The sequence below is a fragment of the Macadamia integrifolia genome, unplaced genomic scaffold (assembly GCF_013358625.1).
Source record: "Macadamia integrifolia cultivar HAES 741 unplaced genomic scaffold, SCU_Mint_v3 scaffold_9A, whole genome shotgun sequence".
Classification (NCBI taxonomy): Eukaryota; Viridiplantae; Streptophyta; class Magnoliopsida; order Proteales; family Proteaceae; genus Macadamia; species Macadamia integrifolia.
Window position 1 is genome coordinate 257,555 of NW_024870677.1, and position 15,412 is coordinate 272,966.

At 37.5% G+C, this 15,412-nt stretch overlaps 2 protein-coding genes across 15 annotated transcripts in view; both read left to right on the forward strand.

Annotated features, from left to right (window-relative positions):
* LOC122071808 (histone-lysine N-methyltransferase SMYD3) overlaps positions 1 to 5,742 on the forward strand; it is a 126,939-nt gene extending 121,197 nt beyond the window's left edge. For 5 of the 10 annotated variants that reach the window (XM_042636229.1, XM_042636219.1, XM_042636221.1 and 2 more), the window contains one exon: positions 876 to 1,729. In XM_042636229.1, coding sequence (XP_042492163.1) covers positions 876 to 1,115 — 240 coding nt within the window. In that variant the 3' untranslated portion in view covers positions 1,116 to 1,729. The other 5 variants (XR_006138286.1, XM_042636226.1, XM_042636225.1 and 2 more) reach the window with 5 other exon arrangements.
* A 2,495-nt stretch (positions 5,743 to 8,237) lies between these two features.
* Positions 8,238 to 15,412, forward strand: part of LOC122071814 (leucine-rich repeat receptor protein kinase HPCA1) — a 12,067-nt gene continuing 4,892 nt past the window's right edge. For 2 of the 5 annotated variants that reach the window (XM_042636234.1, XM_042636232.1), the window contains exons 1-7: positions 8,238 to 8,590; positions 11,952 to 12,075; positions 12,435 to 12,509; positions 12,639 to 12,713; positions 12,825 to 12,896; positions 12,992 to 13,153; positions 13,297 to 13,371. In XM_042636234.1, coding sequence (XP_042492168.1) covers positions 8,509 to 8,590; positions 11,952 to 12,075; positions 12,435 to 12,509; positions 12,639 to 12,713; positions 12,825 to 12,896; positions 12,992 to 13,153; positions 13,297 to 13,371 — 665 coding nt within the window. In that variant the 5' untranslated portion in view covers positions 8,238 to 8,508. Of the gene's footprint in view, positions 8,591 to 10,734; positions 11,192 to 11,951; positions 12,076 to 12,434; positions 12,510 to 12,638; positions 12,714 to 12,824; positions 12,897 to 12,991; positions 13,154 to 13,296; positions 13,372 to 15,412 lie in introns of those variants that run through there. The other 3 variants (XM_042636235.1, XM_042636236.1, XM_042636237.1) reach the window with 3 other exon arrangements.

Genomic DNA, 15,412 nt, shown 5'->3' on the forward strand with positions numbered 1-15,412 from the left:
CGGTAGAGAGAACCAGAGAAACATGGAGGGTTTTAACAAAAACCTTGCATGTTATATTTCCCCCCCCCACCAAACCTTTTTTTTTTTTTTTTTTTGTTCACTTGAAAGTAAAATGATTCCATGCATCTCACACCATTTAAAAACCTGTACTTCATCAAATGAAAAATTAAGAATTAGAATATAAAAAACAAATAATTAAGTGAAAGTTAAAAAAAAAAAAAAAAAAAAAACCAAGGCGGTCGCCTTTGGTATAAAGGCGACGCCTTTTGGACGCCTTTATACCAAAGGCGATCGCCTTTTATACTTCAACAATGGCGTCCCTCGCCGTGGCCCTAAAAAACCGCTTGGACGCCTAGGCGACGCCTTGACAACTATGGCCAGAATTCTCAAAGCTTCGCTGCCTCCTAGTTGTACTGTTTATCCATATACAAAATTCTCGGTAATCTTTCCATCAATCTATTTCAAATGAAAAAGTTGCTGTCCAAAATTGGATGAGATGCAGTGAAGCACTCACATGTTGGGAAACACTCGAGTTTGGTGGATATTGGATTTGGTTGGAACTTGCATTTTTTTGGGTCCAAGAACAGTGTCCTGAAGAATTTGAAAACTTCTCATTGGAAGTTTCTACCATTATTTGGATTTTCTGGAAACCTTCTCATCTCTTATGAAGTTCAACTTGCAACATTCTTGTTTCTGTTCCTTTTTTTTTTTCCGGTGAAATTGTTTCTGTTCCTCCTTACATGCCTTTAATGTCGTCTTCCTTGCTTTCATGGTTGGATGTTGGGTTTTGGTAATCTTTTGATTTCAGTAGCTATTAGCTTAATATAATGTAAGAGTAATCAAGTCTGACTGAATTTACATGTTTGAGTTGCCAGATCTTGGAGAAGCTTTATACCGCCAACCACATTGTCATCGGGAATGAGTTGGTTAAGCTTGCATCTATTCAACTATCCATGGGTGAGTCTACTGTTGTGGAAACCATAGATCGACTAGAAAAAATATTTTCAATGCATTATGGACCTCATGCAACCAGCATATTTCCATATTTGCAAACCCTCAAGGGTGAATACGCAAACTCACTAAGGTCGTCCACTCTTTTGTTGGAGTGCAATTAGGGGTATAAACAGCTGGGGTTTATTGTTCCTAAGACCCAAATGCAGGTGGCCTTTTGTTTTTCAAGTTCTCTTCTTTCTTCTTCCCTTTTGCCTTTCTATTTTATTGTGGTTTCGTCCTTTTTCCTCTCCTTCGATCATCTGTAATTGTTTTTAAAGACCAAGTTCCTCTACCCCAGTGGTGAAGAGGAATTTCATCTCTACAACCCGTTAATACTTTCAACTTCGTAAATATTGGGTGGAGAATGTAATGATGGGACATGTACCGATCCTATTTAGGTTAGATTCTCTTGACTTGTTGGGCTGGGCCTTTTTCCTCTTTCATCTCTGATCTCTACATTTTTTTTTTTCTGTTGGATCCATGTAGCCGTCCTCTTTAAGGTGGTATAAGGTTGAATTTGTTGTAATGTAATGATGGCACATGACTACAATCATGGGTCAAATTAATATTGGGGAAGTTATTCCTCTCCTATATGGATGAAGGGAAACTTAATCCCTGTTAGAAATATTGCATAAAAAATACGCCGATATTCCTAGTCATTTGTTGAGGATACTCAGCACGTATAGGCTTGTGTACCCCGTGTAGGATGCTAAGCACAATAAGATTTGTTCAAACATATTTTCTGCCTTTCATTCAAAAAGATTCTTGGCAAATGCAAGGCAAAGGTGTTATTCTGAAATTATTGTTCGAGGAGGCTTGCTTAGTATTAATACAAGCTCTTTCAAAATAGTTAATCGTCGATGGGAGTTGATACATAAAATGTGTTTGCGTGACATGTTTTGCAACCATGTCCAATTCTTCCGGATATCTAGGAATGGGTCTGGATTGGCCATTTGTCAATATTAAGCTTTTAATTCAACCCTATCATGTAATGGCTACCCTCTCATATATGTTTATGCACCTCGTTGGTATTCTGCTCATCCCTGTGCTCCTGAATTTTTATTTGTTTGTTTAGCTACTTGGATAATTCTAATTGGGCTGAAGCCTCATCTAAGGTGCAACAGGGCAGAACGAGAGTCAAATATCGATAATATATTATTTATTAAGAATCTAAAGCATGCAGTATGAAATGCAGGATGGTACATAGTTCGGTAAATAATGTGGTTTGCAAACCATTTTAGAAGTTGGTGCATAAGTAGGAGAGGGTGAGGCTTACTTGTCCATAAAATTCAGGCCCTACTTGACCTGTCATGTGATAGAAAATGTTGATGCTGTCTACTTGGCATGCGTTCCCGCCTTGTACCCTCTCAGCCTGTTTGTTACGTCTCATCATAATTCATAATGTATATCTCGTCTTTTTTTTTTTGATGAAAATGTATATCTCGTCATTTTTTCCTTTGTAGGTAGAGTGTATATCTTTTCATAAGACTGACGAAACGAGTGTAAGTATATACAGGAAAGGCAAACCATGATATCTGAATTTTTCTTTTTTTCTTTTGGAGTCTCTGAACAATTGCCATTATGAGATGCCCAAGCGATCGTATATATTATACGCACGTATGTACATTTAACTAGCATTTTCAGAATCATCATTTTAGATTACAAACTGACTGTAATGATAGTTTCTAAAAATGCCCAATTTTGTCCCTAATCATGAACATTGTTATGTAAAAACTTCAAGACAACCATAGCCCGTGTAATAAGATAAATTATTTAATTATTGAATTTAATACAATTTGTGGCAAGCCCATTGTCAAGAAATTGGATAAATTATCATCAGATGCAACTATAGCAGTGGGTGCAACAGAGCATAGGATCAGTACTTCCTTGTACCAAAAAACCAAAAAGATATTGTACCTATTTCACCCTATATGGTTGTTTTTCTGATGAGCTCTAGATTCATTCATTTGTGTGATACCTTCTTGGTGATCACAATGTAATGGGACAAGGTGCTAGATGTGCTCATATACATTTCTAGGTTCTTTTTTCATTTTGTTTTTTTCTAAGGCTATGTTTGATAGCCAAGAGGGGAAAAAAAAAAGTATAAAAATTGTACTATTTTCTTTCTTGGTTTAAGAAATTCTTATTGTGTTTAGTATTTCCTGAATCAAGAGAAGATTTTTTTTTGAATTTCTAAATTCATCTTTGAAATAGTGAAGTTTGCTTTTATGCAAAAAATAAATAAATAATAAAATAATAAAATAAAATCTTGTCTTTTTCTTTTCTTTTCTTCTATTGGTAGTCAAACACTCATAATTTTATTTTATTTTCTTTTCAATTTTTTTTTTCTCCTCTCTTCTAGATTCTTTTTTCTTTTCATTTCCTTTCTTCTCTTGGCTACCAAACATATCCTAGATAGACAATGTCTTTCTATTTCATTAACTATTATTTTCTTTTCCTAGGTACAAAACTCTTCCTTCCCCAATCTTATGTGTTGGGTTATCAGAGTATCGTGAACAGAGTTGAAAAAAGGTTATCTACTTGGAAATCTAACCTTCTATCATTTGCGGGTAGACAAATTTTAATCCAATATGTTCTTTACTCGATGCCTAACTATGTAATGTCATGCTTTGCTCTCCCGAAAAAAGACTTGTCAAAATGTTGACTCGATATGTTCTCGTTTTTTGAATGGATCAAATTCTTCTTCTAGGAAATTTCAGCTCATCTTTTGGAAGAAAATTTGCTCTCCTACCCTCTCTGGAGGTCTGGGGTTGAGAGTGCTCATACCCAAAACAATACCCAAAACAAAGCCCTGCTCAGTAAGCTTGGATGGTGGTTGCTAACGGAGAATTCCTCTCTGTGGGCTAAGATTCTTAAGGCGAAATATTTTTCTCATATCTCCCTATTTTACCATTCTCAACTTATTTCTGGTTTGATCCTTGTTCCTTATTTTCTAGATCATCTATCGCTTAGGCCCCATTAATTTTGCACAATATTGTTCTCTTTGGCACATGGGCTTCAAGGTTTTAAAACGCGTTGTGTGGTGGGGGCACTTAACCGATCTCCCAGGTGGGTCTAGTACTTGTCGTATACTTGGGTGTCACAACTTCTCCACTTTGGGCACAACGTCCTCATTATGGTCTCATACACTGTCAGGGTCTGCTTTGATACCGTTTGTAATGCCCTGGCCCCATTTTTTGCACAATATTGTTTTCTTTGGTCCATGGGCCTCAAGACTTTAAAATGCATTGTGCCATGTTAAGGAGGCTAGAGATTATTAACTAGCCCAGAAATCTCTCCTTAAGCGATGTGGGATTAAAGTTTACATACTCTCACCTATCTCTCAAACTCCTTGGTATTTGCAGTAGTCTTGGTGGGGATACCTCACTGATTTCTGAGGCGGGTCTGGTATTTGCTTTATTCTTGGATGTCACACAACAAGTACGAGTAATCTTACCTTTATCACACCCAAATTTCACTGTTAACAATCATGCGTTTTCTAATAATCGATGGAATGTTGTCTTTCTTTCTAATTTGGTGCTTTCCTTTGTTGTTGATGAAATTCTCAAGACCCCTATTTGTTTTCAACATGATAAATAGTGGTGCAAATTATCTTCTAATGGATCGTTTTCCACTAGAAGTGTTGCAAATTTTCTTCTTAATGATCAACACCATGATGTTGGTATTCTTCTTCGAACCAAATTTTTCGAAATTGGTGGAACTTTCTTTGGAAACTTCGCATCCACTCAAAATTTAAAATCTTTTTTTGGAGAATAATGGTGAATGGCACTCTGGTAAGAGAAAGATTAGGCAAATAGATACCGATTGATACTACTTGCTTGTTTTGTGGAACAAATATTGAATAAGATTCTCACTTGTTCTTTTTTGTTTCTGTGACTTTGTTGACAGAATATGGGCTAATGGCACTCTTGGCTTGAGACCAAAATGTCTTAAGTTGCATAGTTGTTTGGATGTGGTCCAGCATATCTTCATCTATTTGAATCATTTAAAATTGGATCGGCATTGGTGCTTTAGCGTTGTCTATTACAGCTTATTTCATTTGGATGCATAGAAATAATGTTCTCACTCAAAAATCCAAACCCAACCCGGAAGTTATCATGCGTGATATTAATTGTTGGATTTCTGTTTTAGAATTATTTCCTTTTGCTAATCCTATTGATTTTGTGCACCCAATTGCAAATGATCCTGCAGACATCTTAGCACGTTATCCACCTCCCCCTTTTTTGAACAATCGCATATTAGTTTGTGTGGGTGTTACTAATGGTTTGGAAAAATCTTCAGGATAGGCTTTAGGTATTTTTCTTAAAGGGCAATTTCAGGTAGGGACTTCTAATACTACCTCCACAGTGGAGACATAAGCTTTTTGCATACTTCAGGGTTTACGGCTGGCGACGTCTAAGGGGTGGACTATCGGTGAAGTATGGTTCTCATCCAAGGATTTACTTCAACATATTCTGCAGCCTTCCAATGTGTCTTGGCCGCTTCTTTCATTTCATATCTTTTGGGAAATCTTTGCTACTTTTGGTTCCTTAACCTATGTATGTAAATGTACTAACTCTAATCCTCTCGTTATTTTTGGTGGAGATGGCTTATAGTGCTAGGATAGGGGTGTTAACTCCTTTTATATTCTTCTGACTGTCTGAATATGTAATATGCTTTCTTGTTTAACACAAGTTTATGCTTCATCCAAATAATAATAATAATAATAATAATAATATTTTCTTTTCTCACAAAAAAAGAAAATGTTCTTATAATTTTAGGGATAATCTTTTTGCAACTAACTTGGTTATGGCAGTTACATCACTTAAGCCCCTCGAAATGTGGTTATTTTTGTAATTTTAATGCCCCTCACCCCCTCCTCCTTTCTTCTCTTTTCGTTTTCTCATCGGCCCCTTTCCTTAGTATAGAGGCTTGATTGACCCAATCCCCTTATAGAAGAAATAGAAGCACAAGAGAGATTGGCCTAGAACCCTGACTAAGAAAAAAGAATGTGGAATGGGGATGTTAAAAGAAATTGACAAAAAAAAAATCTTGAATTTCTAATGGGATGTTGAGTAGAATCTGAACTTTGTGAGGATGAAGAAGTACCAAAGAGGTGGTAGGCAATTCTTATTCTATTAAGAGTGATCACATATTGCATCCCCCCGCAGCCAGGTTAAAGGGAATTGGGTTGCTGGTGTCAAATTCCAGCATCAATCCATGAATGCATTATGCCAAAAATCCACTTGGCTGCGGGTGCCAATGATGCGCTCTAGGAGACCAGGGCTAGTTTCACTAGCTGTTTGCTCTAACACTCTCTCCCGAGCATAGTTATTGAGTTTGTATTGATTATTATATTTTTATTGTTTTATTAATGGATTGTAGAAATTATGAGAGTTATCATTAGTGGAATAAGAGAGAAGTTATAGGAGTAGTTATAGGGTGGGAGTTGTGGATTCATAGAGAGTAAGTTATGTAACTATGTAATCTATATATTGTGGTAGAAGTTGAATGAAAGACGCAAGATTCGTATTGACAAAAAATGTTTCCTATATTTTCTCTATTTTGAGAAAAAGGAGATCATGACTTACTCGATAAGGCCAAAAGATGGATTACCTCCCAATTAGCTGAAACTCCAAACTTGGTCAGTAAACTGACTTATCTATCCCTCTTCTTATTTTATTTTTTTAATTCATATTTTATCTCTTCCTCTTTCCTTCTTTCATCTATCATCTTTGTTGCATGCATATCAATCTCGCACAAAAAACGAAACTCTGTGACAGCCCATGCTTCCTTAGTCCCTTTTCCAAGAGAAAAAAAATTCTTAGGGAGAAGGGGATCACCGCCCCTAGTCTTCTTTTCCTCTTAATTTTTTTTCTTTAGAGAGAGGGGCATAGACCATAGTTCATACCGCTAAGCTTGAATACATTGAAGGATGCAACAAGGAAAGGAGAGCTTGTACATGGAGATACGTTTCATAACATTTGCGAGTTAAGACTCTCTTAAGAGTTTTGGTGCCGGAGGAGTTTAGTATTTGTTATATGCAATCAAACGATTCCTCTAAAATCTGAATTTGTGAAACATGAATTCGTAAAAGAAAAATGTGACATGGTTGATTCAAATTTTTATTTGAATATGGTGCCCAGTGGAGCTTGTACTTAGCTAATGGCGTTGTCGCTTCAAGGCCACAAATGCTTGCTGCCTAGGCAGAGGAGCCGTGAGTTGCAGAAGAGGGGAGAATATGGATGGGAGGGGAAGCGAGTCCTCGATGGGTAAAATTCCATCTTTAGCACTTATATTATTGCCACCTCATAATATTAGGGGTAAGTTAAAAAATTCGGTAACAAAAAACAAAGTCTTTGTAACCGACCAAGCATGGGTACTAACTAACAGATGCATGATGCATCCATAATTTTCCGTTCTTGTACTGACTTTTATATAATGGGCTGAACTTTTTTCATTAAAAAACAAGGATTGGCTGTATTTAATAGCAATAAAATAATTTTTTTTGATTGGCTGAACGGTTAACTACCCCACCCGCTGGTGAAGTGATTATTTTCCTTAGGATTACGACAACATTGCAGTTCCTGCGGGTGCGTACATTGCATATACTTGGAAAAGTGGGTATGTTACTTGGAAACCCCGCCTGCCCTCGCAGGCGCAGGTGATTGATTACTTTTAGTTCTCGATTGCAATCTCTTCATTTTTCCTTTTTCCCAGAATCTTTTTTTTTTTTTTTTTTTTCCAGAGAATCTCGTTTGCAACTTCTGCCATACTATCTTTCACGCCAAAACACTACCTTCCCTTGCTGAATCAGTTCCAATTCCATTACTGGAAGACTCAAAACTTCAGAAACACTTTCAACTGGGAAAAAAAAAAAAAAAGTAAAAAACTTCAGAAACACGGCTTCCTAGTTCTTCTTTTGCTTGGTTCTCCTAAAATATGATTTAATCTTTGAAATTTATTGAAGTCAATAAAGAGGTAGGGCTGGCCGAGGAAACTGTAGCACGTTAATGGCTTATTCCGCAACCAAATAAATTACCTTTTTTTTACATCCGACGGCTAATATTCAACGACGCTTCCACGGCCAAGTGGCAACAGCAGGGAGCAGCAAAGCTTGATTGACTTCTAAGACAAGGCAAAAGAACATAATGAAAAAGCGTACGTTCTCTCTCTCTCTTGCTCGCTGTCCGTTACTCATGACAACAGCCATCATCATTTAATATTTTCTGCGAATCATTTTACTTCAGCAGTTCATCGACATTAGTAAGAACCCAATATCCCACCAAACATGCAACGGAGGCTTGAATTAGAGGAAGGACCGAAGAAGGCTTTTGCTATTGCCAGGGTACCACAGGCGCTCCTAAACATATATACCCCCGAAGAGTGGAAATTTGATCTGCTGTACTCATGAAGAGCGGCGTCTGATCAGAAAATCCAACACCATTCTTCTTTTATTTTTGGGACCAAATCGCATTTTGTTAAGGCGAAGTGAGAGGGAAGAGGAGATTTTCCATGGGAATCCAATTGCTGCTGTTTCTGGTGTGCTGTACAGGAGGAATTCACGTGGCCTCTACCTCTACCGACTCCCGAGACGGTGAGTAAATATTCCTTTTAAAATTCCTTTTTCTCTATATATATATATTTTATTTTTTTGATAGAAAAAAATCCTCTGTATTGAGTGTTATTATAATTATTTTTTAAATTTTTTTATAAAAGAATATTGATAATACTTGCAGAACTGAACCGTAGATTTTGATAAGAGAGTTTAGGCAACTCTTTATTCATGGGTGCTATCTTGTTGAATTTCATATATAAACTCAATTTTATATTTAACTTAAATTCAATCATTTACCTTTCAACCATTGTCTTACACCTTTTTATAGTCTAGACTTTAGGATTTGAATCCTCTGCAACACCCCTAGTGCTGCAGCAGAGGTACCAGTGAGGAGATAATAAGAGAAACATGAGAGAAATCAGAAGAGGGAACCCTCATTGGTACCTCTGCTGCATAAGGGGTGTAGAGAGGATCAGTTTCATAGACTCTAGACTTCTCTTGGTAGCCCTGGATTGTTGAATGCTTAATCTTTCACTTGGCCAACTCCAATTAAACTAAAACCTAACATATGGACAGGGGAGAAATTGTACGCTGATGCAATGGGATCCAACTTATTTATTTATTTTGATTTAAAAAAAAAAAATTAGCAACATGCTTGATTCAAATACACCCTATGTTTTCCCTACAACCCCAGACAATTCAAAGGTGAGAGAGTGTCTAAAAAGTTAGCTCATGTATAGTTGGAAGTGCACATAACAAATTTGGGTGCGTGGGGTGGGCTTATATGAATCTACCTAAGCCCAGCCCAGCCTCCACTCAAAACATTTTTTTTCTGAAAGGAGACTCTAAATACATTTTTTTTTTTTTTATCATATCACCCTATATGTATTCGTATCATTAGATATCAGCAAAAACTTAGATCAGTTTTGAAATTACACCCGATGCCACCCTGATACGGCTCAATTCCCTCTGATCTGAATCATTATCAGCCGAGACTGAGACAGAAACTGTTACTGATATCTATAACCCTGCTTTTTTTTATTTTTGGGTTAGCAATACCTATAACCCTGCTTGGATGTAGGTTGAATAAGCTTGGCCGGGTATTTGAAATTTGAGGCCCAGCGTAGTATACGAAATGCTCAGTTGGGTTTTCCCAATTGTAGGACAGTCAACTGTTCTATCATTTCGATTTGACTATTGGTCAGATATACTTAAATCATTCACACAAATTATCCCACGTGTCGTAAATAGCATGGATATGGCGCATATATATATGGTACACTCAAAACCAATATAAAATCAGGGTAGGTTTGTGCTGGGTCGTGGTGACCATGATGTCTCAGCAATGGTCCAATCCTACAGACCTCCGGCTAGGATTTCATGTCCCTAGCCCAATTCTGGCCTAGCCAGTGGGTTGTAAATCATACCCCAACCTAAAAAAAAAAACAGGGTGGGCTTTCGTTTTCCAGGCCAAATATGTATCTCTTCTACAAAGTCACAAGTTACAGCACTCTCATCATTCATTTCCAAGGATATTCCAATTTGCTTAAAAAAAATTTCAATTTGGAAAATTGCTGCTTCAGTTTTCAAAGCTGAAAAGGGCAGCATAGATTGGAATTCTGTTGATTAGAGTTCTTAGGAGGAAGATCAGGAAGATAATCCTGAATGTCGATTGGATTAGACGAGGAGAAAAGAGGATTAAAAATGGGCTAAAACATGTCTACCCAAGCCTAAATCAGTGGTTAGACATTGACTAGACTCATTCGTAAGGCAAGATAGAGATGTAGTTAAACTGTCGGTGAGAGACAACGACCGTGTGGAAGTAAGCAATGTTACGATCGCAAGCCTATAGCCACCTTATTCGGGATCATTGAGCTCAAGAGGAGGCGATCGGGGTCAGAATTGATGACCATAAGGGTCTGATCAGAAGTCTGAACCAATCAAAGGGTGGCTATGGGCTATGGCTGGAAACATTGTTATATAGCCCAATTAGCTCTCCGTTTATGAAGTTTTAGGCCTACGAGTTTGTAATCGGACTATTATCGAGTTTGATCTGGTCCGGTTCATGATTACATTATACATATGGAATTTAATAATGGGAAATCGTCATGTTTTTTATGGGTTACTATCAGTCCTGTGACTCTTGTCTTGAACGAAAACGAAGAACAAAAACGGAAGAAATCAATCGATGAAGTTCTTCTCTCTGGTTTTGGAAACCTTAACCTTCCCCCTTCCCCCTTCCCCCTTCCCCCTTCTTCTTCTCCGTCTGAAGTCATGCCTCATGCTACTCTAAATCAGTATCATCGCTGATTGGAACGAAGGAAGGAGAGAGAAAGCAGAGAATGGAGAACGAGAAGAGCTGCAATAAACCTAACAACCCTCCCCGAAACGTCAGGACCAAAATTCCAGTGGTGGCAATCTGCCTCTTTGGACGAGGCAAAAGCCTCATCGACGTCTTCAAATCCAGCCTTGGAGGTTGGGATCAGAACCAGTTGAGGTCTCCGACATTCTCGAAAAATATGGTTTCAAATCGATTCTCGCCTTCAATCCTGATTCAGGAAGAGGCTTTTCAATCCTCGAAATGGTAGACCCTTGCTCCTTTATATGGATCTGTGATCTTCGTATATAGAGAGCCAAAAGGTACTTTACTACTATTTCCGAAATTGCATTAATTTCGATTGAATCGATAACTGTCGATTATTGTATATTTTACTTTCGTGTACGAATTAGAAATTGAGGCTTTGGATTATTAGGAATAAAGAAGCCCCTTTGATTTGGTTACACAGATAAATATGGAGGTTAAATTTGATTTTTTGAATATTGATAGATGCCTTCTCAAAATCATTAGCATCAGCTTGGAATAATCCCAGAAAATCAGTGTATGGTTTAACCAATAATCTCATGATTCCATGGCGAATGATGAGAAAGCACTTCATTAAGATCTGAATTGTTGAAGCTTAAAGACTTAAAATACCCTCCTACAAACATAGAAGCAGCCAGCAAGTATCTTATATTTCTCTTCTTGCACTAGGATAGGGAAAAGCGCATGTAGAATCTAAAAGGATGCACAATTGCATACTATTATTTTGTTTATTAGGTGGTGTACATGTCAATTGCATAATGAATATATGCCCAGAGCACCGTATTAAACACGTACCGTATCATTGTCGTTCATGATTTTTCATTGCATCGGATTTTTGAAAAATATTATTGCCGTCTAGTCCGTTTACTTGCCGTACATATCCTTATCAATTTTATTTCCATTCCCGAACTTACTATGGTTATAGAAGAAAAAAATTTTACTTTGGCAAATTTGCCTTTTTCCCTTTTATTTTTCCTTTTCTATAACACAAGAGAGAGAGAGAGATTCTAATGGAATTGACAATCGGTGCTGATGCAGCGGCAGTACTACGAGCTCTGAAAGAACAATGGAAAAACACGCCACCAAGCTGGGAGAGGTCAGACGATCCTTGTGGAGCACAGTGGGAAGGAGTAACCTGCACAAATTCCAGGGTGACTGCCTTGTGAGTCTCCTCTTCCTATTTCTACACATTGTTATCTCATAATCGTTATGATTGTTTATTATATATGATTGTAATTTCCTCATTATAATCCCAACTCCGATTATGGTATTGATCATCATCAATTGAGGCATTTATTTATTTATTTTGTTGGTTTTTTTTTTTTGATGAATAGATTTCATAGGTTTTGTGCTTTATGTACTTGACATTTGCACCACTTTTATATCCGCTTTAGTGCCGTACTTTCCATTTATATTCAATGTTTCTCAGGGGATTATCGACTATAGCCCTCAAAGGTACACTAAGTAGGGGCGACATTGGGAAACTCACTGAACTTTCCATTTATATTTAATGTTTCTCAGGGGATTATCGACTATGGGCCTCAAAGGTACACTAAGTAGTGGTGACATTGGGCAACTCACGGAATTGATATCCCTGTGAGTTATTTATTTTAACATTGAAGTAGCAGAAAATTTTACGGCCTGTTTAAAAGCTCTATTGTCTTGACCACCATTTGACTCAATTCTGAAGACGCATGCCCTTCACTGAACTTTTATGCATTGTAGGGATCTTTCATTCAACCGAGGCCTCACGGGTACTCTCTCCCCACAAATAGGAAATCTCCAAAAGCTTAACATTCTGTAAGAACCTATGCGCCAGTTATGGGTGATACATGGATTCATTCCCATCTTGCCAAAAAGATTTGATTCCTTATCTATTTATTTATTTATTGGTTCCTTTTCATCTTTCAGGATCCTGGCTGGCTGCAGCTTCACTGGCACCATTCCAAAAGAATTAGGCAATTTGGGAGAGTTATCTTTCTTGTGAGACCTACTTCGAGAAATAATTGTTCCTTTGTCCTTTATAATTTTCAATGCAACCAAATTCTAATTTACTAGGTTCAACACTTTCTCTTCAGGGCTCTGAACTCGAACAACTTTAGTGGTGCTCTACCTCCGTCGTTAGGAAATCTTTCCAAACTTTACTGGCTGGACCTGGCAGAAAATCAACTGACAGGAACTCTTCCTGTTTCAAACTCTACGACCCCAGGCTTGGACCTCCTCTTAAAGGCAAAGCACTTGTGAGTTTTATGTTTACTTTATATGCCCCCAACTCCTGAGAGGGAGAGAGATGCAATCATTAGTCCTTAACGATTGGAGGGATCCTACTAGCTAATATCATACAAATTATTTCTCTATGTTAAGTGAATGATTTTGCTTGCAGCCATTTTAACAAGAACCAATTATCTGGTTCTATTCCGCCCAAACTTTTCAGCTCCAAGATGGTTTTGATCCATGTGTAAGTTAACATCCATCCCTGAATTTACCATTACCTCACCTTATAATTAATTTTGTTTTGAATAACTCCTACTATCTAATGGCATCTGTAGGAACCAACATGGTCTCATGCTTTCTAAGCTTTATTTTCTAATATCTACTCACCGATGACACTTAAAGAGAACTTTCATGTACTATTAGATATTAAATCCAATTTTCCAGATGCAAATTGCTCTCATGTGCATACACACATGCACAGCTTCCTCCACGAGTGCCAAACATCCTAGCTTCCTCTAGGTTCCGCTTCCAGCTTTCTTGTTGTTTTGGTTTTCCCCTTGAGGTGGTCTGCCTCACATATACACATACCCCCTCCAAAAAGAGAAATGCTAGTAGCTATATAGTCATTAAACTAATTATCAAATAATCTGATTTTCTTGTTCTAAAATGAATATCATGTTCTGTTTTTCTCTTCTTTTTTGGATGGGTTGTATCATGTTCTTTAATTGCTTATGGATATGGAAGGTAGAGAAGAGAGGAGAGGAGGGAACTTCAAGAGACTACAATGTCAATCTTGTACCCTCCTTTCCTCAAGAAAGTAACTAGGAAATAAAAAATAAAAAATAGACACACACCCAAACAGACACACCAACGCACAAACATGATTATCTAATTTGTGATCGCTACCACCACTGTCCAATGCTTATTTATATATTTCCACTTTTTTACTGATAAGTAGGATAGTAGGGAGTGAGGAGTGAAAACAGTATTTAATCTTCACCCTTTTTTTTTTTTTTTTTTTTTTTTTAATGAGGCTTGGATAAGGCCTTAGTATACACATACTTGATCAGTTGGGCATAGGGCATAAACCAGGTATAATTTGGAGTAGATGAGTAGATCTGAATTCTTCTTACTGCAGAAGGATCCAAATCCAGAGCCAAGGCAAAACCATGATGGCAAATCCGAATCTGGTCCAAAACCCTAATGAATGGTAGATATGGATTGGATATGGATCAAATTGTATATTAAGCATAACCTTTTAGTTTACTTTTTTAGAAAGATACAGAGGCACTCGTTTTTTCCAGTAATGAGAACTTTTCGAGTTAAGATCCAGAATCTTACTGAGTCGCAATATGCCTAATATGAATCCAGCCCTATTATTATTCCAGATTTAATATAATGACCTGTTGCAGCAGATTCCAGCTCAGTACGACCTGCACGCAAAGAATCAGCCAAGTTCATCAAAGAGATGACCAGGGACTCCAATGGGGACTCTCCAAATGCTTTAGTTAGAAATTCAGGCAAACATTTTCAGGAGTTCAGGCATTAGAGAGTAATCAAGCTTTGAGTGTGTGAATGAGACTTAACCTGCCTTGGATCTCCCTTACTCTATTTATCTTGGTTGTTGATCGTGGGGAGTTATTCCCCTGGCAGTTGGGACTCCGATGGTAATCATGACGTGGATGTCATTTAACGACAGCTTCTATCCTGCCACGTGTCACCCTTGTGTGGTGGGTTGAATTTATGCTCATCATGACCCATTCCATTTTTTTTGTTCCCTAATTGGGAAGTTTTTCTTTCTTCTTTTTCTTTGGGGCAAGGGCATAAGTTTTACTTAGCATGAAATTTTATATTTGGATCCTGGAAGGTCCTGTAATTCAATTTTCCATGGAATTACTTAATTGTGATCATATCATCCTTCGTCTCATCAGTCGTGTTACCCATAGTTGTCAAGGCGTCACCTAGGCGATGCCTAGGCGTCCAGGCGGTTTGCCTGGGGCCTAGGCGACCGTCGCCTTATTGCACTGCATACCGCCTTGTGTTTTGGCACTTATTTATGTCAAATATCATTTAAGTAAATGCTATTATTCATAAATAAGCAAATACCCCCTATTTGAATCCAATAAAAATAGTTTAAAAATCAAATTCCAAAAGGATAAAAAGTCAACCCCCCAGTCCAAGAAGAAAAACTGGATTTTGGTTATAGGGGCGATTTTCAACTTTTAAATGCTGGAGTTTTTCTCAATTATGAAAATTTTATAAATTCTATCATGTTAAAACATTGC